Here is a 24898-nt window from a genome sequence, read left to right as displayed (position 1 = left end):
CAAAAACAAAATACAATACACCTGATGTGATGCAGAACACTCTGAGCCTACCTTAAAATGACTACATGTTCAGAGTGTTACCTCAAGAGGGAGACATTACCACAGTGATCCACTGCATGTGGAAGAAAGGGACTTTGGTGATTGTAGACATACTTACTGTAATGTGTATACAGAGGATTCATTAACAGAAAAGATACAAAGTGCAACGGCAACACAATTAAAATATCATTCATCTCCATGTCACACAAACACACACTCGTAATTAAATCACAACAGTGACATTGACAGCATTATGTTAACATTTCTTTTTTTTAATTCAATCCAAGAGTCACATGAACAAGTTATATCATAGCAGTCCTGAACAGACAAATCCAAAGGAGCTTGCAGTTATGACTCTTCATCATCAAAATGCATTAATAAAATAAAACCTGTTGAGTATAGAAAAAAGAAACAGGAAGTAAAGCAGAGTTCAGTTTCTTGGTCCACACACAGAAGCCATCAGAAAGACATCATCGCTCTGTGAGAGTACACAAGTCTTTCGTCTTAGGCTCACTGCTGGACAAACTGTGGTAAGCAGGCAGCAGTAGCATAAATACAAGTTTATCTCTTGCAGGGTTACATTTTCTCAGACTGATAGCAAGTAGAAAATGAGATTCTCCTCTACTGAGGTATTTGAAATAAAGGGAAGTAAAACAAGTGTGAAAAGAGAGGGACCCAGTACTTTCTTCCAACCCCAAAGCGGAATTGTTCTGGATGTAAATATTGAATATTCATATATATATATAAATGTACATATTTGACTTGCTGATGACGTATGAAACAAACAGCATGAGGGGTCACTGTGGCTCAGTACATTTCATTCTGGGTCAGGGCTTTGAGATATCAATTCATGTCAGTGTGTCATTTTCACAATTCACAATCCCCACTTATATACAAAAACAGCATGATTTCCCTCATACATACAGACAGGGTGAATTGTATATTTAACCACCTGTTGTAAAAATCACATCACTTCGGAGTACATTTAATACCTATCCATTCCACGGTGCAAACAACTTTTAGTCATTTAAATCTGTACGATGCTGCCGAGCTCTACAAGTTTACAAAGTCATTTTCAAGCTACAAAATTTCCACAATCCTGAGACAAAGCAGAAAAGTAGGTCTAGAAATAAATGTGGGGAAAGGGACAACTTCCATTCATTTGTGATCCCTAATTTCCTCTGTGCTCCCGTTACTGTAGCAAATATATGAATGAAAAAATAAAATAAAATCATGTTAACAAAAAGGAGCTACAATACTGTGACCTACAAACAAAACATGCCTTACAGCAATGTGATATTTCTTTAAAAAAATAAAGAAAAAAATCTAAAGTGCAAGCACAAATACATACAGTTTAAAAGGACAAAGTAGTACGTGGGCAATACTAAACGATTGTGATTGAACGTATCAAATGTTAGTTTATATGTACGTACAGTCTGGAGTGTTTGTGCGATGTGGCCCGTCATGTGGTGGAAGCTGCACCTCGGGGCCCAACGCACTTAACACACTCACACTTTGCTTAGTTCAACCTGCACGTCTCAAACATAACGGAAACAAAAAAAAGTCAATGGAGACAGGGTTCCAACAGGATAAAAAGTGTACATTTGAAAACCATGACTTCTTAGGAAAATGTCCACTGGAGATCAGCGCTTTGAGTAGCTTCTGATTGTGACAAGATTGTCTATACATTCTCTTTTTTTAGCATAAAAATTCTATAGATTCAAGGCTATCGGTTTCCATATGAAATCTGCATTTTGTTTCTAAGCAATCAACTCAGTGATAATAGTAAGAACAACAATAAAACCTTACACTGCGTATGAGGAATACAGCACAAAACAATTGCGATATCATACAAAGGAAAAAAAAAAAAAGTGGCTCAATTTTCACCAACGATACAATCTGCAGAGGAGAGAAGATCACAGATCTTTGTCATGGCAGTGAAAATAAAAATCATTCATATACGTATATCAAAAATTCACAAAATGTCCTGCATTTGGAATATTCAAAATACATATCAGAACTCTTCAAAAGCATACATCTTGAGAAGGCTTAAAAGATGTGAAATATTGCTTCACTGAAAGCCATTAACAGGGACACATGTACAGTATGCATGGTCATGAGTGTGATGGAAATGTGATGCTCACTGACAAGAAGAACTTACAGATGTAAGAAGAAAAAATAGAAAAGAAAAACCGCAAGTTTTAAATCCTCATAAAAAATCCATGAACAAAAAGTCAACAGAATCAAACCATGAATGCACAGATACCAGTACTGTTGGCTACAAGTGATTCTGATGCATTTCATTTTATCTGCTGGAAAAGTAATCCCTTTGACAAATCATATTCCTATAAAATTACGTGATATAAAGTACTGTATGTACATCTATGGAGAAGCTGCAGCATTGCCCAGCTTTCATTCTGTGTGTGTGTTTACAGTTTTATGTTGTTTTGTCTGCTTCCAGAGACAGAAGATTATTATTATTTTTAATTGAACAGTTGTTAGCAAATGATTGAATTGAGCATCAAGTTGATACACTGACATTCATAAACACATCAAGAGTGTGACTAGAATTGTAATTTCAAAACTTTCTACAATAAAGAAGTAAGAGTAATGGATAATTTAGAAAATCTCTCAGTCATTATACAACCTAATGAGTCAAGGTAATTGTGTCCTAACAACAATAATTTAAATACCAATACACATTAATGATCTCCACTATTCGTCTGATTTGAGATAAAATTTGTAATCTTAAATATTCCTTCATTTTAATTAAAAATCGAAAGCATAGGTCTACCTGGCCTATGGTTATAAATACATTTTACGTCAAGGGGTTGCATACCAGTTTTTGGGAAGTCACCATATCACATTTGTGACAAACAGTTTTATGCCAATACGACCAGCATCAGCAAAAAAGTTAAATGTTTTGTACTTTGTTTATGATTGGATGGCAAAGGTGCTTGGATCACATTTGAAACGTGCCTGTTGGAGAACATCATTCACATCTGAAGCATAGCAGTGGGGACAAATTCACGGCTGACTAACAGGCCAATAAGACACTGGACGAGTGGGGATTTCAGACAGACTGGAGAATAATGCGCCGGGAAAGGCGGAGGAATGATTAAAACCATGTAGCAGTGTAACACAGAAAGGAAAATAGCATGACCTTGCCTTTGGAAAACCAAACTTAGCCACCAAACCGTTATGTGCTTTCATAGGCCACGCATTGTAAAAGTTTTTCCCTTGGAGCGATTACACTAGTGACTGGAAAACAGTCAGGTGACATGAAGGGTGACATTAAATCACTTGATACATTTTTGGTCCACGTTATGCAATTTTAACAACAAGATAAAAAACAAAAAACACTTGAATTGGCCAACCTGAAAGAAAAAAAAACACATCAGTGAAGTTTATGTGAATGAGTAAGGACTGGGAAGAGGAGAACTGATGTTGTAAGATAAAACATGTAACCCAGTGAGCATCAAAAATGATGACATCATACAAGTTAAATTTTTCATTTTTGTCACTGAACCCTGAGCTAAATCAAATATATCATTGTGTGTGTATATATAAATAAATATATATAAATATATATATTTATATACATTTATTTATTTATAACAGGCTCATAGCAATTCAAACCAACTACTCGCAGAGACCTGAGGTCACCTCAAATGTGGCTGCTCAAGCTTAACGCTTTGACTGGTCACACAATTGTCACTGGTACCGTCAGGCCTCCCTTCTTTAGATAAATAATCCCCAATACTGCTCAAAACAACATGAGCCCATGCATTCTGCACTTTCAGTTCAAAAGGCAGCTACCATTAAAGAAAGGAAATGGTTAAAAGTTACAAATAAAGAAGAGTTGAACACTGATTCACAAAAAATTAGTTCACTTCGCTGTCCAGGGTTTGTTTCTTTTTCTTGCTTCCCTCTCGTTAAAAACATGCACAGTCAGTACTATGTTGGAGGGAAAAAAATTAAAATAAAACATTTGCCCCAGGATTTTTCTTTTATAAGTGCTTGCCCTTCAAGTATTCAAGCATTGTATCTGAAACAACCAGTGTTTGGCATTTTGACGATCCTTGCTATGAAAAAATAAAACAAAAAAACAAAAGGAATTCATAACAAAATAAAGTGTTACCAGGCTGAAAATAACCTCAGAAAATTTCATGGATACAATACTAATAAAAAAGGGTAAACTTCTTCATTTTTGTAGATGTGGTTACTGAAATGTAGTCCCTTACTGTTCAAACAAGATACTAACTAACAAGTAACTAACAACCCTTTGCCCCTTTACACAACAGCCTCTCACCAGGAGAGGAACTGCTTTTCCCCCGTCGTTACATTTTAAACCGTTTTAATTGTGTTTCTTGAGAAGTCCGTCTATTGTGCCGTGGTGGTCGTTGGGGCTAAAATCAGGGCAGATACCGTTGGCCGTTTTAGTGGTGGCAGTGGCAGTGCCGTGCGGGTTCCGGGAAGACAGCTTGGACTTTATTTGGTGAGCGTGGCAGGGAGCGCTGTGCAGGCCTGTGTTTTCTGTGTGCAGGTACTCCTCAGCAAAGTCCTGGTGCTGCTCCAGAAAGCTTCTGAACTTATCTGTAGGAAGACCAAAAGAGGGCACCAGAGACACAGAAAATATTAAACAAAATAATACACTTGAGGGTTAAGTGGCCTGGTTGTTCAATATACTCACAAGAGGGTGGGGAAAAAGGGGAGGACGACAACTACACTGATAACAAAGCAAAGTCTGAAACAGACACCACTTTGAAATATTTAGGTCAATCGGTGACCAGGGGATGGTTTATCTCATTAGTTCTCTCACCAAATGTGATCTTCCCTGTGTCTTCAGAGTCGATGGCAGTAAACAGACGGGACACGCTGAGGTGAGTGACTCCTAAAGCTGTCTTCAGTATAACTGCCAACTCCATCTCTGTGATGGCACCATCCTCTTCTGCCTCAAACATCTGGAGAAGAGAAGAGGAAACTGGCTCAACTCAAGGAATAACAGATTAAGTCAAGTGAAAGAAGGAAATGCCTCTTAAGCTTAAGCTACTTGATTTTCATGAAGCAACACAACACCATATAATCTGAAATGATAACCCCAATGGACGCACTTTGTCATTCCATTACTCTACAGCTAAGACAACCAACAGTATGTGGCATTAACATAGCAAATGTCACCCTGATCCTAGGCAAGCCCAGCAAATAGAAGTCTGTCGTGCATGGTTGGTTAGACGAGCGTAAAGCTTGAAACAGAACATACCTTGAAGGCCAATTTCATCGTCTCCAGAGTTTTGGCAGGTCTGCATACGACAGATAAGGCTATCACATATTCTCTGATATCCATGCAGTTATCGTCACGCTGGAAAAAGCCGAGAGAAAACAATAGGTTACAAAAGATGAAGACAGAGCACAAGAGATATGAACAGCTATGAGTGACTGTTGTTACAAACAAGCAGCTGCAAATAAAACCATATCTGTTTGTTACTACGCTGCAAATTTGTCAGACATAGTATTTTTAAATTATAGTTCCTCAGTGCTGCCAAATGAGGAGGGTTCGGGGACTAATCACGATTATGAGCGAAAAATCTCCTCATCCTCTACCTCGTCAAAAAGAGCAAACATGTCTCGCAGCATGTCTGAAACTGGCACATCCAGGAACTGAGCAAAGTCATCCAAGCCCAGCTTCTGCCCCTCCAGCTTCCTGGCTCTGTTCCCATACTCCTGCAGAACCTTCTCAGTGTTCTGTGGTTTCAGCCTGGAAGAGTGAGAGGAGAAAACTTTTTATTTAACACCGTGACCACAGGAGAAAGAGTTTTAAAGCAACAGAGTCAGTAGAGCATCGACTAGTGTTCGACTTTGTTGTAGTTGCTTTATTTTGAAATGTTTGTTATATTTAATCAAGTGTATTTACTTCCCCATTCTTTCTGATCACAATCGCAGGGGACAAGGACGTGATCCCCAACTGGCTTCCCACCCACACACTCGTCCACACCACAGACACATCTGCCAGAAACTGAATCTGGGTGCCTGTGGCGTTTGTGGAGCGTTGTGCCCGTCTCGCCCTTGTGCACTTCACTTAGTTCTCATTGATTGAGTATATTGCGTCGGAAGGTTTGAGTGACTCACCCCAGTCTCCTGACGAGCTTGGCAAACTCCAGCAGACAGGTGTCGACTGGCAGTCTTAGCTGGCCCTCTGCCATGGCCAGCTGGCAGTCTTCAAATGAATAGTCTGTGATGGGTACGCCCAGGGCTCTGAGCACAACGCAGAGGAGACAATAGAGGGACATCAGTGTCTGCCAATCGATGCAACCATTGCTTAAGGCTTATAAGGCCAATATAGTAGCCAATATGACTTCTTTGATATTGAGAACTGTGTGCAGTCTTTTTTTGTCCACTTGCAGAGGTTTTCCATCCCAGGGTCTATGGCACACAGGTAGTAAGGACAAGCTGTCCAACATGAGGACTGAATAAAGGAGTTCACGTGAAAACTAGGTGTCATAAGTAGGTTTATGATATTAACCATTTGTTTGAAAAGTACACAATTTGTGATTCGAAGGACAATAAACAACAAACATCTGCCTCCATAACTATTGTTCACCCCCTCAGACTAGAGCCATACAGAGATGAACCTCTTCAATCAAAGTCACTGCAGAATTAATGAAATCTTTTAGTTTTTTTGACATACAGATGCTGTCCTGTTCTTCATAGTCAGGGTGTTTGGAATAATCAATATCTTCATTTAATCTATGGATATCCCTATATCTATAAATATATTATATTCCCTTCACTTTTTCACCCACATCAGCACACTCCAACCTTCATGGGTCACTGTGCTGGTGCCAGCCACATCAACAACAAAGAAGTTGGATCCATTGGATCCAGAACCTTCTTATCTTGTTTACACCAATCAAAGAATATGTAGAATATATTGCCAATATTCATAAGGCTCGACTTGTTTTTTCACAAATGTTTTTTCTAGTTGGACACCATCCATAGCTGTTGACTTCATGCTATTTCTTCACACTGCCTGATCAGTCACTGAAAAACCAGTTTCCACAGATAATCTCTGTGCCAAATCAGAAGCACTTAACCGTCTGTTTTTCCAATCCAATGGTGCATAAATAACAAATTGTGCATGGCATCATTTTTTTTGATGGTGACTACTGTGCCTTCTCTTAATGGTAGTCTGATTCCTCTTTGGCGTCCTAACCACTGCTGCAACTGTTTCAACTTATGTTCAGTAGCTTGCTGATGCTGTTGCATTCTCCTCTATCTTCATGAAGTCTCACAATCTGGTTTCTTACTTTTTCAGACAACTGTTGACCATGTGGAGCCATGATGGTTTAGACACAACCCTAACCCTAATCTGAGAGAGCTCTGGTGATCACATGTTCACAACTTTTTTTTCCAACTCTTCTTTTATGCATTCAAAGACAAACTGCCTGCATAATACGAATGATCACATACAACAATATATTCAAACTTACTTAGCCATGACTCTTCTCACGTTGATAGCAAAGAGGGCAGGGTTCTTCTTTTCCTCCTCTGATGGTGTGTAAATAGGCAGGAACTATGGGTGAGCAGAAGACTTGTATTAAAGTAAACTTACAGTAAACTAATTCATAATCACAAGAATGAGAAAGACTGTTTTGTTGAAATAAAAAGGAAATCACTACAACATAACCACTACATGAAATAATGAGGAACAAAGAGAAAAAACCTAGAGAATATTGTAAAAGATCATCATCATCAACATGGGCAAACGAATTATAGTCATGTTAACGTATGTAATATAGAGAGATAATTTCACTCTTACCTCAATCACAAACTCATTGTGCAACTGGCAGAGTGTCAGCCACAAGATTTTAAACCTGGATAGTAAAAAGGACACAAAAAGACAACAACGGCCTAATTATGGTCCATGTCCAAAGGCAGTGAGGACCTACATATTAATACATTTAGTAGAAATTCAAATTCAGTGGTTTTACATGGAGATGTTTGAATCAAGATAGATACCTGCAGGTATTTCACATGTTTAGGTTCAGACCTTAGCTGGGCCAACTAAAAAAGTCAAATTGTCAAATGGTGAACAGTTGGGCTTAGCTGTGCTGGGAAAACAGCCAAAAGCAGCCAGGCAGCCACCATAGCAATGAAAGTGGAATCAACACCTGACGTAGTACTACATGAACACTATGGAGGTGGGAAACAAGAGCAGTCTCGCTCCTGCAGAAATAAATACTCTGCTTTCAAGTCTCTTTTAAGATATTATTGTGGATTCTGATTCAAACCATAATGTCCATTTCCAAAGCAAAAACATTTTCCTACTGTGTCTTAACAGTGGAATCTAATAAAAACCATGTGAACAACATCAAAATTCTACTTACGCTCCAGGTCCTTGCCAAGTCCATGTGATTGAGTCCTGTAAAAACAACATGAAGCCAAGACTGTATTAGATTGAAAAAATAAAAATAAATTACAATGCTTCCCGTACTCTTCTCTGGAAAAATGTATACTATTTTTGTCTAAAATGTTTAATTATGAAGTTGGGCATATGAAGCAACTGATAATTGTGAGGTTCTCAAAAAGAAAGTGTTATGTTCAAATCAGGTTGCTGAAAGAAGTGGGGAATTCTAGAGTTAGTTTTACTGTCACGGCAGAAGTTTTGCAACTTCATTTGTGATTTCTACAGCTTACCTCACATATTGCCGAACATGTAAATGCATGCAATGCATGTCATGCTACACATCCTGTCTGGGTCAAATTATAGCAGCTGATAGCTAAACAAGTCACACGTGCTTTTTTTTAATGAAGGGTTTACATAAGCTTTATATGATTAATGCCACGGGCAATTTATGAAGCATAACAGAAGTAGAATTATAAAAAGGTACAATTTGCACAATCCGTAAAATAAAAACCACTCCAAATTGCTGCCCTGGCTACAAGTCCCATGTGACTACAGCATGTTCTATCTTCTCAACTACAATTCCCTACTGGTTTACCAAGCCTTTAAAAAAAGACCCACATGACGTCTGTGGACAGGAGCAGTGGAGCGTTGCAGGTGAGAACACACAGGTTATCAGTAAACAAGCCTTATGTAGCCAGTGCAGTGTAATTGTGATTGATTAATTATTTGATTTTAAAGCTTAACTCTGTTGCCTACACAGAAATATTAAAGGTTATTACTGATTAAAAAAAACTATACATTCAGCACATCTTCTGACTTTTATTTTCCTCATTATCTAATTGAACTGTTTATTTTAAACTTTTTTTCTTTTTACTGTACCTCCCCCTGCTGCACAGGCTGTGGTCAGTGTTACTGACATTATGTAAACTTAACAGAAATTCAGCTTCAGGGCAAAAAAAACTATTTTCCGGGGATTCTTAAATGCTGCAGTGTCAGTTTTGCAAAATGTTGTTTAATCACTCATTAATCATTAATATCCCTAGTTGCTGCCGCCTTAAGAGCTTCAAGGAATCTGACCACAACACCAAGTGTTGAGTGAGGAAGGATCTCACAATGCTGCATGGCACTATGCTGACTCTGCACAGCGCTTTTGCTTTCCTCTGAACATTTTCTCCTTCATGGATACTATATATAACTGTAAAATCTTTGTTCCCACCATGTGACCAGTGAGATATTTACCTTGCCACTGTGTTTAACTCTGGAGACACGCCAACTCGCCAAGCGAGCTACAGGGTTTGTGTCATATACATACTGGGACACATATGGCCCATGAAAATGCTCCACAGCACTCCTAACACTGCCAGCATTAGGTTTTGACATTATGCTTTGTTTAACTTGCACCTCTCAAATGTTGATACAGTTGGTAAAGGTGCTCAACACTCTTACTGCTTTTTTTGTATCTGTGGCAATTTAACAGCAACAAATATCAGAGAGTAAAAGAAAAGAGTGAGGATCAGAGGTTACTATCAGCGACATCAAAGGAAGAAGACAACTGATGCAGATCAGTCAGCAGGTAATAGGCCACTAATTAATCTCTAGGGGAGCCTGTGTTTCACATCTGAAATTTGTCACAGTTAACCAGAGAGGAGATGACTTAAACTTATATCAAACAGATTATTTAACTGACAACATAAAATTAAAAATGTAAATGGATTTTTTTCTACAAACATGAGTGCTATTAAGATGGATAACGTATGTGTCCTCTGACAATCTTACCAGTTTATTAGGGTAACGAATCACCACAGGTTGCACTGGTACAGCTGGGATGAAGGCCCCTGGAAAAGTAAATAAAACAGAAAAGACTTATTTCAATGTGAAGTTTTTATAAGTAATAAACTGGGTTGATAACAGCACTTCAAAAATTAAAATGAACATACAACCCCATTACATATTTTTTTAAAAGAATTATTTAAATATTAGACATCTTTGTATTGTGGAAAGTTACATTTACCAGGTCATGTCTGGTTGAACTTCATTTTTAAATTTTACACAAGAACTAAACACAGCACTAGCAGCATGTCTTCAAAAGAAGTAAAGAAGAAAGGTGAAAAAGGCAGAGAATGACAATAGGGGAGCTACCTGGTTTAAAGGTGATCAAGCAGGATCTATTGGTGCATGTTCCCTCAGGAAAAATCATTATCTGTAGGTAAAAGAACAAAATGGTTTATACCACACTGAATTAGAATAAGAGAAACATGTTGCATAATACTATACTGCAAGTTACAGTAAGTTCAACAATGTTTTCTGAAGTGATGGATAGTGTGGTTAAACTTTTTGTTGCGATGGAGTCTTACAAATATCCACAAAGAAAACAAAAACAGAAGTTTCTATTCAATGAAAATATTGAGTTTGGATTTTACATTTTGCAGTCATAATGGAAATATGTTGGCAGGGAATTTATGTGATTTTGTCACCAACATAAATGTTTGTTGCACAATATCTGTCCTCTGATGTCTGTTTATGTTACAATTTAGGTGCTGTTTCGAGTGGTTTTGGTCATTTGATAGCTGCAGATATGACTGTTTTTGGATGTGCATGTGAGGCTTCCATTCACTTACCTGAGGCCATTCTCCTGCAGAGTGGGCTCTGCGTTTGATTTCCTCCACAGTCTTCTTTCTGGAGTCCTGGTCTGACCGTGATACAAACACTGGCCTGATGTACTTGATCAAAGCTAAAAGCACAAGGCAAACACAGAAAAGAGAAGATACAAATTGATCAAGAAACTTATTTTTCTGATATTTCTTTTGACAGCTAAGCAACTACAGCTTCTTGTCATTATCTGCTTGCTGTGTGTTGTGGTCTGGCTGAGTGAGACAAAATCAGATTTCCTGTCAGAAGTGGGTATAAACCATAAACTACAGTAATTTGAGAGAAGCCAGTCAGATACCACTACCACTTCAGTTGGTAAAACGTGTCATGCCTACATTAGTCCAGAGAAAAACATTTTTGCAAAAAAAACATCAAGACCATAACCGTTAAATAATCCGATACTTAAGTAGCACAAACACTTCACTGTACTGGCTAAGAAAATTCAGAAGCTGCTCTTCACATCAACCATCACTCTAATGGTGTCCTTTCACAAAGCACTTAACTCAAAATCACTCAGAGCGGCACAGTGGTGAAAAGTGGGAGAATGTGGTTGTACTGAAAGATTCCTCTACAGCGCTGCTGAATGAAAACCTTGTTATCTAAATGACAGTGCCATTGATAAGGGCAAAACAGTATCTAGTAATGCTTACTGATCATTAGTGTAATATCACAGAGTTTATGGGCCTTGTAACCCAGCCAATCTTCATACAGAGACCAGACACAAGAGTAAGTAGCTAACTTGTCCTCATTTATGGAAAAAAGGCATCATGTAGGTGACTGTATTCATCTGCATTGAGACATGGTCATGGGTTTTTTCAATGCTGGTTCCATGAGTCAGATGAGTCTCACATGTTGGTCACAAATTCAAAGTCTGGTTTGTCTCTCACACTCCAGACTACAGACCGTCCAGGAATAAAGTAGTTCCTGCTACAATCCAAACAATACTGACAGGAGTCAAGTCACCAGTGAGGTGAGCTGAGAAATTCAAGTAAAAACAAAACAGCAGCAGCAATGGTGGCATTTGGATCTAGCTGAATTTATGATGCTCACTTTTTAAGAAGATGGCATTGTGTCTGCCTCTAAAAGTGGCTGAGAATCAACAGAACAAATCCACATGATATCAGTTAAATATGCTAAACTAAGCTACAATGTGGAACTGGGCAACAAACTTGTAACTATCAGTAGATCAGTAGATATGACCTGTGCTTGTTTTTGATTCAGATGTGTGAACAATTTTAATCAGATTCAGGAAGTTTTAAAACCTCAACTTTATCCCCATATTTAGCCATTTTATTGATACAAAACATAACACGTAGTTGTCTTTTGACCACTGAACAACTTCCCCATTTCTGAAGAAACTTACAACTTGTAAAACATTACTGGGCAGCTACTACAGAGAAATGCAATAAACACCAAGTCAGTGCCTTGTTAAAAGGGAACCCATGCATGATATCTGCATATTGCACATATCTGCAGGGCAAATATGATAAGAAATGGAAAGTGTCCTTTTGCAATTTACAGTGCGAGTCAAAGGTTTGGTCACTCTCTTCTAGTGTGTCAATTGAAATATAAAGGAACTGTGAACAGAGAGACGGGGATTCAAATATCTTAAATTAAAGAGGAAGAGCACTTGAAGATTTGCAGTTGTCAGAAGCATATCCTTCTACACCCCATCTTTATTGAGACAGAAAATTTAGCTAAAGCAATGTGGCCTGAAGCCCTGTGTCAAAGTCAGAAAGTAAGAGGTACAAGTTAATAAGAGAGAGGAAAGCACAAGGTGAAGAGAGATGAAGGTGAGGCCATGAGAGGAAGAAACTGATTCTAACGGTGAGCTGTCTTCCAACAGGAAAGGATTATGGCTCTAGCTAGTACCTTGACACACACACACACTACACACGTCACAGTGGCTGATCAGGTCTTAATGCTTATTCTGGATTCCACTTGCTTGGCCAGGCATTGGTGGCTGGTTTCTACTGAAGGGCCAACAGGACTTGTCAAACTAAACTTGAACAGACAAATCAAAAGATGACTTCACAGCGACCAGACATGCCACACAACCAAAATAATGGTTGTAATTGCACAGTGATTAGTTAAGCACGCTCCTTAAATTCTTTCAAAACATCATCTCAGCCTGCAGCGCATTTATCAATGAGCAAATGTGTCCATAATGTTTTCCATCTCAAAATACACTCAAGTAAGTAAATTGGCAAGCTTCACTCAGCCTGGAAATAAAAAAAAGGGGCTAATCTCTGACTTAGCAGGAAGAGCAGGAGGAGAAGAAAGGACGCCTAAAATAACACACACATTACCCTTGTACTGAGTTGCCCTGCTGTCAATGGCATTACAATAAATACTTAAATTGGTCAGTTAGCTAGTTAGTAGGATCTGCTATTCACACCACTGTGTGTGTCCTCACTGCACTTGTACAACACCTACTTCTGCATGCACCTGGGTGATGATGGCAGACAATAGTTTTCTCAAGGTCCTGCTGCTTGGTGATGTCCACCACCAGCAGTGGTGATCGCTTAATAAATATAATACTGAAAAGCTCTCGTGATTCTTGATCATATAAGTCGGAACAGTTCAGCAGCAATAACAGCAGGTGGATGATTTCATTAGGGAAACTATCGTTACAAACAAACTGCAGGATTAAGCTGGACTCTCCACTTCTGTGACATAATGAAACTTATTTTTCTATCCAGACATTTGTGGTTCAGATTACACATTGAGGCTTGGGGGCAGCAAACAGTCCTGTCGATAATATTAAATAAAATCCTGGGTGTATGCTCATTATTGGCAGTTACAGGTTATTTGATAAGATAACCATCTTTTACATTAAGTATTGGAAGGGTACTGTGAGTCACGACCGAGTTATTTTCCTTTCCTTTCCTAGAGTGTGATCATTTATCTAGACGAGAACATCAGATTTAATTTCCCCCACATCATGAGATGCTTAATGACACAGCACTACAGAACTGATGTTAAAATAAATGATAATATTTTACAGAATCAACTTGCAGAGTCACAGCTGCTGAATCAAAAACCATCTCTGTTGAAACAACTTCTGCTTCCACTACAGCAAAGCATGTGTCATGTTTTTTATTCACCTTAACTAGTATTAGCCAAGCTGTACTTGGCTACAATTCATGTAAAACATTACGAGGGAAGTACATTGAGCAATCTCCTCGGTTTACTGATGCGGCAGCAAAATCACATAAAGTGTTGTGGCCTGCCCTTTACAAAGTGTCTTTACCTGCCTCAGTGAACATCACAACACAAGGCAAATACCGGTGAATACTAAAGGTGCTGTGAAGTCTACATGTGGCTGTAAAAACGAGGGTAATACCTGTGGCCATGCAGAAGTCCAGTGATGAAGTCAAACAGAATTGAAGATTCAATCAGCTATTCTTTAGCCAGTAATCACCCTCACAATACAGGCCATAGTCACAGAGGTAATGTTACTTACTGCCCCAGAGAGGTATATCCTTGCTTTCAGCCTTCATGACAATTGAGGCCATTGTCATGGTGACTGGGATGGCATCAAAGTATGAAGAGTGGGGTGCCAGGGTGAGGATGGGTGCTTCTGCAGGCAGTGCCCTTTGTCCTTTCACTGTCATCCAATGGAAACCTCCTGCAAACCACATGACCCGCATGATGATCTTCAGTATTATGTCCACCAGTCTGGAAAACAGATCATTCATGTGTGAGGGGCATCCGTAGACAGTGTCAGACACAAGACACACAAGACTCTAAAATAATAGTCACTTATAGCACAACAGATCCAATGATAAACACAATCCAGTGATGGGTTAATAGTTTCAGCAAAAACAAAAAAAAGAAACTCAGTTTCTTTTCTCTAGATCTCTCTGTGTTCCCACATATCTGAACTGTTTGCACTGCCTATACCCAAGTCTCCTATGAAAAAATGGCATTATTCACCTGCTTATTCATTAACCTTTCAGGTGGTATTTTTAGTGTTTCGTTTGAGACAATTGTTCAAGAAGAGGAGACCTGTGGCTGCTGTGGGAGTTACTTGGACAGCTTATTACACAATCAAGGAGTGTGGAGCTCAAAACAGAGGGTCGAACAGCTCAACTACCAAAGCTCAAGGATGACTCAGAGATGAGATACCCAACAAAGTTATATTCTCATTGTTTTTAACCTGAAACATTAAGTTTCATTTTTTATTCCAAGTCTGTTCAGAAATACAGCGGTGTTGTTTTAACTTGTATGTGAACTAATATTTTTGAGCCATGTGATTTTCTCTGAAAGCAGCACTGCTGATTGTTCTGCCCATAGCATTCCTCTGTTGCTGGAGTCAAGTTCAAGCATGACTCTTTCCACAACAAATGTCTTAAAATCACCATTTGAATATCACCTCAATTGTAGTAGCTCCAAAAAATGAAAAGAAAAAAAAATGAAACAGGAATAACTATGCATAACAGAGCACCCACCTCCTCCAGAGGCACTGGGGTTCGACGGCGGTCTCGGAGCGTCCCACTGAAGCCAGGAAGGCAAAAGGCCAGGCCAGCAGCATCATGAATGCAGCCATGAATAGACGGATAGGGAATAGTGTGACTGTCATTAACGCAATCTGAAAGAGATTGAGGAAAAATAGAAAAGGATTACTGGAACAGATCCAAAACAATACTTCAACAATAAATGTTGTCATTCGTGGGACTGTTAGCAGTGAAGACTTTTCATGCAATAGACACAACGGAACTCTCCGATTTAAAAGACAGTTTAAAACAAATGCACCTCCACTCAAGTCATAAGATGACTTTCATGTGTGTGATACATCTCACAGCTAAACAACCACTTTAATGTAAATGTTAAGTAGGATATTTGGGCTTCATTCTTGAGAGCTCTGGAAAGCCTGACACTTCGCTGTTTGAGTCCTGTGGTGGCTGTTGACTTTAGAGCTTTTTATGACTGACTTCCTGATAACAACAGCGCTTATCTTCTGTCAATATTTGTCTTGATAGCAACCACTACTGGGGAACATCAAGGTAATCTGCACTATCTAGTGAATTCAAATAAGTCAACTAAAAGCTTGCTTGTTAAACTACTGAATACATTTTGGTGGCAAGCTGAGGAGTAGTCAGTCACTCCACTAAGACATAAGAGAGAAAAAACACTACATGTTGTTCAGCAACACAATTACACACCACAAAACCTTCTGTTCTCTCTTCATAGTTCTCTAATATGTTTACTTTCCCAAGGCATTCTCAAGATACAGTGAGGTCAGAAAATGTGAGACGTTCCCACGGGAAACAAGCCTCGGACTTTTGAACCGTAATTAATTTTTTATTCTTATATCACACATTTAACACAAATTTCAGGTTTACTGTTTTGCAGAAGAAAAGATGAAAACAGTGCAGTTTCCTGTAATAAAAAGGGGACTCGACAGGAATGTTTGAGAGCGTCTGTATAATGCATTTGTTAAAACATTTATTCAGACTTAAAGCATGAGAATGCATGAATGTCAGTTAGAATTAAAACCTGGGCTATGCTACAAAAGCACAGAGGTTATTCAGGAGTTAAAAGTGAATTCAGACCCTGCACTAAAAGGCATCATTAAACTCATGTGATAGTGCTAAAAAATGGATGGGAAAACAAAATAATCATTCATGTGGACTAATGGAACTTGGGAATTGTATTGTAACTGCCATCATACTATATTGTAAATATGCTGTAAATAATGTACAGACAGGGCTTCTTCTTACAAATACAAGCTGCTCTTAAACAGCAGAGGTTAGCAGTACAGCCAGTTGCAGGTATTTATGAACAACATGAAAAAGCAACAACTGGAATCAATGGTGAACCAGATGTTACTGCTGTGCTATTTTTTCTGCCCTGCTGAGGACGACCCAAGAAGGTTGAACACAGGCTGTACTTTTAATCACCATCATTCTCGACCCTGTGTGTAGTACACAAGCATGTATTAAAATAACTGTGTAAGATTGTTCTGTGCAGTAGTGGGGCATGTAGACAAATTTGAAACTTGAATAATTAATTGTACACTACCTTGATGACCACTATTTAATATTTAATTGATTGGTTTTGCAAACAGATTTATGTGGCGAAAGCAGATATTTTCCATTTTAGCCAATTAAAAATGACAGTGGGTATATTTTTCTGTGTCTGTGCACAGGATTATGTTTATTTTGGGGGCAGAAAAAGAATAAAAAAGTAAATATAATAAAAGTCTGCATTGGTATGCAGGAGCTGCTTCATGTTTTCAGTCAGAAGATTCAAAATAAAAAATACAGTTAAAAAAGCTTCTAGGATGAAAAATACTACAAAAATAAAGCAGTAAAGACACGTTTACAGCAGAAACCTCACATGCTTTATTTCAAATGCACCGTCAGCAGTTCTTCACATACTGACACTTTATTGAACCTTTTAAAAATGGGACATTAAATTGAGCAAACTACACCTCGAAGAAGCCTGATGAATATGTAAAACTACTGTTGTAATCAGATGCCCGACTCTAAGGTCAATACTGGCCTTTACAGTATGGGAATACGCTATTGACTCATTTCTGCTTTGGTGGGATCAAAACAGATTTAAGTCTTTGTTGTGTTCCCCCAATAAATCACAAAGGAATTCCAATTAGGCTTGTCAAAGCTAAACTGAGAATTAAATTAATTATAACATGAGTAGCTTGCCCTTTGACATCTTTTCAGTTTTGGGGGGTTTGTGGCTTCCTTCTGATACTCTTAAATCACTTATGAAAAAAAACAAAGCAATATGTTTTCACATGAGGGATCTGCCAATCAATTCAGTAGCTCAATAAATAAGCTCATTAAGGCGCAAAACTTCAGCAGTGTCTCTATGCAGATTAAAGGGTCAGGACACTGAATTAAGAATAGAGCAAAGTTTGATTTGCTATTTGTCAGATACGGTCACCTTATTGACCACACCCCTCATTCTTGACAGCCATCTGAGACACAAAAAAAGAAGTAAAAGTAATGGATTTTAAAAGAAGCGAAACGTCTCAGGTGACTTTACATTGTTATGGTCTACTGCACAAGCTCTTGCACTGTTGGCTCATCACAAAAAGGAAAGTTTTTCATTGACCTACAGTCTGTTAGCACTCAGGCCTTTTGCCTAAACAAACGTCAATACTGTAGCCTTGTGCTCCAACACCGAGTATACTCGGTGGCCTGGGTTAATCCACGTAACTTGTCTGTTCCTATTACCATCTGTTACCCCTCCTATGGGGACTTGGGGGGACTATGGCGGGATTTATGTGCATAAGGTGGCTAGAAATCAGTCATGTACTTAACAAAATACAAATCTGAGGAATTCTTATCCCCCTATGGCCAATCACTACAATATAAAAAAATTGATGAGTTAAGGTAATTGTGACACTAGAGAAACAATCCTTTTCTTTAAACAGTCTCTCCAGAAAAACACGATTACGTGATCGCATAATTCAACACATAAAGAGCCAAAGTCCGCATAATATGCAGGGGTGGGAGTCGCATTTTTTCAAAGACGCCACACTTTAACTGCATAAATCGTGGATTTCTGTGCAAAATGTGCAAGATACAGGGGGCTTACATAATCCCTGCATTTCCGTTGCAAAAAAGTCACAAATATCTTCTAAGAAAGTTGAAAAATCTTGAATGATTATTTCACACAGGAGCAGCCATTTTCCCCTGCTGTTATGGGATGTTATGAAGTGACGTAACTGCACAATGTGCAACGTTAGATAAAAGAAACTGTGTGTGTAATAAAAAAATAGCCCAATGATTAAAAATAATTAAAGGGATAGTTCAACATTTTGGCAAATTGGCCCATTGCCATAATTGCTATAGTCATAGCAGTAGGTTCGTTACCTTTAATTGTAGGTGTAAGCTATTTTTAGTACAGCGGAGCGCACCAGCAGGCTGCTCAGAGCTACGCTATGGAGGCTAAGGGAATTTCTTGGTTTCCCTCATTAAACTCATCAAATACAAAATCCCAAAACTCCACAGCGCTTTTGTAGACAAGTTGTGAGCTGCACAACCACCACGCTATGAGATAATGACGGAACGATACGAAACGGAGCCGTTTTCGAGGTAAATACAGGGTAAATACGGAGACTGCTTGCTGAAAAACTGTCCCTGAACGCAACGCGCATCAACGGTTTTGTATGAATTTACCTCGAAAACGGCTCCGTTTCGTATCGTTCCGTCATTATCTCATAGCGTGGTGGTTGTGCAGGTCACAACTTGTCTACAAAAGCGCCGTGGAGTTTTGGGATTTTGTATTTGATGAGTTTAATGAGGGAAACCAAGAAATTCCCTTAGCCTCCATAGCGTAGCTCTGAGCAGCCAGCTGCTGCGCTCCGCCGTACTGAAAATAGCTTACACCTACAATTAAAGGTAATGAACCTACTGCTATGACTATAGCGATTATGGCAATGGGCCAATTTGCCAAAATGTTGAACTATCCCTTTAAGTGAGAAATCGCTTCTTCTTTCAGCTTGCACAGTTTTTGCAGGTTCCTGCAATTTTAGAAAATTCCCACAACTTCATCACATAAAATTGCAAAATACCCCGCATATTCCATCGCAATTTTTAAAAACCCCCAGTGTAATCAAGGATTTTTACCTGCAACAATCATAAAAAAGCTTTTTCTGGAAGGACTGTAAAACCTAAAATGCAGTGACTCTATACTAGTCAGCTCCCAGACAGAACTATTACTTTTTGCTGTAATCCTCTGTGTTTCAGTTCAGCCTGTGACTTCTTCATGTTGCTGTGGATGTGAAAGTGAGAGCTGTGCTGTGCTGAAAACAGTTGTTCCCAGTAACATCTAAACAACTAGAAAACTGATTGCCCATCATCATTCTATGACCCTTCAGTACTTAGCATTTACAAGAAACTGGTTTCAAGTGCATAGCTGTTCTGACTTCCTTACTGTAATGATAAGACGTGCATTTACAAAAAGGAATGGATGCAGAAAAAAAAGCTTTGTTGTTGTGAAGAACATGTGGCCTAAACGTCATGGGAGTTGTGTGTAATGTTTCACAATTTTGGCCCAGATGTCAAAATCAAACACTCTTCAATATTTTGTCAGCACATAATCTCAAGGTAGAATAAAATTTCACATCAGCAGATTGTGCGATTGGTCCAAATAAATAAGATGAATACTTCACTGATGTGACACTTTTAGGAGAAAATAGACAATGTCCCTTTTACCTCGCCTTTGATCCATCTGACATTCTAACTTTGTCTTTAGAGCCAAGAGGAAGGAAGGATGTGTGAACCTCCCTCGGTCACTATTCTTACTTGTAACAAGATGCTCTCTCATACCTGCTCTGCCAGAGCAGTGCCATTCATAAAACCAAAGCTCTCCCATTAGACTGGAGTCGGTTACTGAAAATATCTCACAGCTGTGTCCCAGTTCCACACTGTTTACTAATACTATGGTGTACATGCTATGCTCCAATTTTTATGGTAACCAGTTTTGCCAGTGTGTCAAGAAATGAAAATGCTTTACTGTGTTGTGCCTACAGGTAAAAATGTAATCACTGCTGGACATCATTTGAGCTGCAATTTTGGAAAGCTGCTGCCAATTTCAGATTTGGAAGCTTTACAAAGACAAAGCAAATTGGTTTTCACAAGATTTATTACACATAATTCATTTGTTTATCCTGGAGCTATGGGTGATAATCAACAATGTATTCATATCAAACAGTTTTTAGGATGCATGCTGGTATTATTAATTACACTTTTTTGGTTCCTTTTCCCCCCCTGGTGCAACTATACCACACACTTGAGCAAGATAAAAGTAATTTACAGTGTTCAACAGGGACATAGATTCACACTTCTTAAACCCGTGGACACGAAACAAAAAACAGCTCCAAGACCTCATCTGAATTTCTACGTTTCTGCACAAATGTATGAACCAGGATGCAATAGCTGACTGTAATGATGAATGCTAACTCATGGTGAATACATACTTTTTTTTTAACAAACTGAACTATTTTAAGAGGTCATATGAGGTGAGCCATAAAGGGCTCACGTGAGCATCCAAATTTATACACACAGCCCTACACTGACAGCACAAGATATTTCTATGCTCAATGGTACGTATGCAATGAGTAGAAGTTTCCTCCATCTGTGTATAATGCAACATGTTGCAATATTTGTAAACTACTATAAGTGCCTTATCAGTCTGATTATCTGCTGCCAGGCTGTATGTCTGCTCTGTGCTGCAAAATTGTAAATAGTAACATAAATAAATGAACAAATTAAAAATCAGGGGACTGGTCAACGAGATTGACAAAAGCATGTAAACTTTAACAACTAACCCCTAACCCAAACCATAACCACAACAAAAAATCTATCAAAGTTGCATATGGGGAGGGAAATTAACAAGACTGTCAGTTTTCCATCCCATATTCTCCACCCTCCACATCCACACGTGTTGTGCTGCTGCTCTGCCTGAGTGAGATGCACCGTGATGGCCAACAATGCAATAAAACAAAAGTAAAATGCAAGGGAAGCTGAAAATGGTACAGTGCTTCACATAAACGCCACATCTGACTGCCCTCCTATCAGCCATGCCTTCCTGATAAAAGCTGCCATAATATCTATGGCAACAGTTACGGAGCAACAAGCTAGGCCCATCCTGCACAGGCGGCCATGCTCTAATAACTGTATTTCAATTTAGTGGGTTGTTAGCGGATTCCTGAGCAAGAATGGGTTTTTTTTTCTCTCTCCCCACGTTTCTTATGCTCGTGAGTGAAATACCCACTATGGCTGCAGCTAAGCATCCATTTCAAAGACCCCCGGCCCTTTTACAGCCCCATTAAAGGAAGGCAGGGAGCCAAGAAGGCAGAGGAGAGAGCAACATGTATGTGGCTAATGTTAGCTGGCTAGCTAACACTAGCTCAGCTGACAACATGCAATCGGAGGGGTGAAAAAAAAACAAAAAAACTACCAAGTTAAACGACGGTGACAGCCTGTCCACTGCGCTGCATTACAGCCTTTAATGCTCCACAAACAACTAAAGCAGCATGTCAACAAATCAGCACAAGAGTACAATTATCAGGCTGGAAAGATAATTTTTACCTTTGCCTTCTCCAGAGGGGTGAATTTCAAGACGTGCACAAAAGGGTTTCTGAACGGAGGAGCTTGGTCCATCTTCTTCCCATCTCCTTCCACCGCACATTGTTTGTTACTCGGCAGCCTCATTCTCCTCAGAAGTAGCTTTCAGCCGAGGCTGCAGAGGTTTGCTCAGCACGGAAAACTGATTTTGGCCAGAAAAGGAAGACTCTTCTACGAAGAACGCAGTTCCCCCCTTATCTGTCTCTCACCGTGGCTAATTGAGGTGGCAGTGCAGGGTTATTAACGTTATCTTCCTTTCCCGGGCAGCATGGAGGGGATAATGGTTAGCTCAAGGATTAGCTGGGGATATTTGAAGTCGCCGATATCTTCCTGCCTTCCTCCTCCACACCTCGTTCCCCTACCAGTCTGCTAGCTCTGGATGCTAACCTAACGGAGCCACGATTTCTCTCTTCTGACAGGGCGCATGCGCAGGAACCAGCGTTTTAAGCATCCACATCATTGTGCATCCAGAGCATCGCACGATGCTGCCTTCACAACTGGCCGAAATAGAATAGTAATTTCTCATTTGAGGGGAGATTTGCAACGCTTTTTAAAAAAATTATTACTACCGGCCGAGTGCAGGGACAAAATACTACAAACTAGGGTTGCGTAAATAAAAACACTGAACATGAGCTTTTGTTTTATGGCCATCGTTGTTGCTGTTGGAGTTTTGTTTTTAGTTTTTTTCGTTAGCTTTCTTTTTTTAATATAAATACGGTTTAAAATTATCTAATTAACTTAACTAATCGCTTAAGTCAAAACAAAACCACAATGTTAGTAGGCGTACCACTACCATCACACCTGTTGTAGCGTAACCTACTTTTGCAATATTTCTGTCTGTGCTGGACTGCATGGTCTGACAGTTCACATTAGTGTTAAAATAATATACATTTTTCTACTAACGATTCACCTCTGGTTCTTGTCATGTGAACCATAACCACTGCAAATGCCAAATGATGTAGTTTAATGAGTAGCTAGGCCTAGTAGGCTATCAGAGACGGGGAAAAAGAAGAATGTGTTTCCTATATGTTTGGGAATTGGTACAACTCAGACTTCTTCTGTTTGAATGAGCACACACATATGAGAAAAGTTGTTCTATAATATAACTCATCTATATTTTGGTGGAAGTCAAAATAAAAACTGATGACTGCAGCAAAATATTATTACACATGCCTACTACATGCATGCTAATCTCTGAGATTCATAACAGGCAAACAATCTGTTGTCATCACAGGCCCATTTCCAAAATTTATTAGTGGACTTCACTTAGTGTCCCCATCTTCATGTAGCAGAGGTGTGGGAGTAATAAAAGCTGGTGTTTATTTTGGGATGGCTAGGTGAAAACGGACTGTATGGGTCACAGGAGCTATATCTGTCTTGTCTATGTGTGTGCGTCTACACATAAGTAATTGAGTGGGTTTAGTGCTCACAGAGCAGTCGCTGGTTCTGTGAAATGACTCATAACAACCAGATATATCATGACATCATATATATTATATTCATAGATTATTTATATTCAGAGATGATTTGCATGTAATTGTGGGGGACTGGAAATTGTACACTCATGCCTTTGATTTTTTAAAAGTATTAGTCACAAATGTAAATGTAAATTGTTTATCTTGGTTGACGAAATGAAAATAGACATAAAAATAAAATGTGTACAAATGTGACTGCAAGTGATTTTTGATCTTTTGCATTCACGGCAAAACAAAATGGTGTAGGCAACTGGCAGATTATCCCTGAAAATGTATATAAAATCATGAGCATTCAGTGCTACAGTTTTAAACCTTTTTAGGATTAATTATTTAGTCCAGTGGTGAGGTCCAGGAACCCCCCCCCCCACACACACACACTTGTGTCAGTTCAAGGGTCATTGATCTGAAAAAAAGAGAGAAACACTAGGCTATAGCTACTACTTGCATAGTATTTACTGATTTCGCTCTCCTCACATCCACTGCCTTTTTTTTGTGCATATCCTACATGCAGTACTGCGATTGAACGGCTCTTCATAACTGATTATATGCTTCCCTCTAGTGGTGAATATCTCACATTACATTCTGAGGTACATTGTTTCAGTGTAAACGGCGAAGGAGCGTCAAACCCATGTAATCACACGTGCGTAAACACACACGTGAGGTGTGCGCGCGTGCACACAGACACACATACGCACAGCAATGGCTTTAAGGTACATTACAAAACATTTTATCCCTTCTTTGAAAACGATAATGTTTATACTGTGATAAGATACAAGATATGTGCAATATTAGCCCAGCCCAGGAAATTTGCAGTGTAATTGGTAAAGTGGACAAAAAGATACAACATAAAAATATTCAAAACAAAAAAGATGGTATAACAGAATGGATGTTGCTATAATATGGCACTGTTAATTATTGTACAGGGTGAGTGGGTCAGTTTTTGGTTGGTGGTCTACTCAGTGCAATACACAAAGAGCCTGGTCTGGACAGCATCTCTAGTTTAATAATTGACACAACCTTTTTTTTTTTTTAATTCTCAATAAAGCAGGTACTGTCTCACTCTTAGCTCCAAGAATAAAAAACTTCTCAGTAAGTATAATGAGTCAGTGAGACAAAACCTGCCATGTAATAGAGGTGGCCTGCATGTGGATAATTTTCATCCTCAACACAACAGTAGTGGACTGGCAACGTACTATAGACTACTCTGAGTCATAACATCTTAC

General features: G+C 39.0%; 1 protein-coding gene across 1 annotated transcript; it reads right to left on the bottom strand.

Moving 5' to 3' along the window:
• Nucleotides 1-290: 290 nt before the first annotated feature.
• LOC146972348 (lysophosphatidylcholine acyltransferase 1) lies at nt 291-22681 on the bottom strand. Its single transcript, XM_085802453.1, has 14 exons — nt 22165-22681; nt 15550-15689; nt 14562-14776; nt 11065-11177; nt 10586-10646; nt 10223-10281; nt 8427-8461; nt 7859-7913; nt 7530-7612; nt 6169-6294; nt 5644-5797; nt 5303-5401; nt 4862-5003; nt 291-4635 (listed from the first exon to the last, which is right to left on the bottom strand). Exons 1-14 carry the CDS (start codon nt 22285-22287, stop codon nt 4397-4399), a joined length of 1644 nt encoding a protein of 547 aa, XP_085658579.1. The 5' UTR covers nt 22288-22681; the 3' UTR covers nt 291-4396.
• Between the last annotated feature and the right edge of the window lie 2217 nt (nt 22682-24898).

Source organism: Trachurus japonicus, chromosome 16 (assembly GCF_045865225.1).
Source record: "Trachurus japonicus isolate A0001 chromosome 16, Traja_1.0".
Lineage (NCBI taxonomy): Eukaryota > Metazoa > Chordata > Actinopteri > Carangiformes > Carangidae > Trachurus > Trachurus japonicus.
This window is presented reverse-complemented; position numbering and strand designations above follow the sequence as displayed.

Excerpts from the sequence above, each read along its gene's own strand:
- LOC146972348 (XM_085802453.1), bottom strand. The coding sequence starts at position 22,287 with ATGAGGCTGCCGAGTAACAAACAATGTGCGGTGGAAGGAGATGGGAAG. Across the intron at positions 11,178-14,561 it reads GGATATACCTCTCTGGGGCA|CTTTGATCAAGTACATCAGG; the intron begins GTAAGTAACATT and ends TTGTGCTTTTAG. Across the intron at positions 5,798-6,168 it reads AAGCTCGTCAGGAGACTGGG|GCTGAAACCACAGAACACTG; the intron begins GTGAGTCACTCA and ends TCACTCTTCCAG.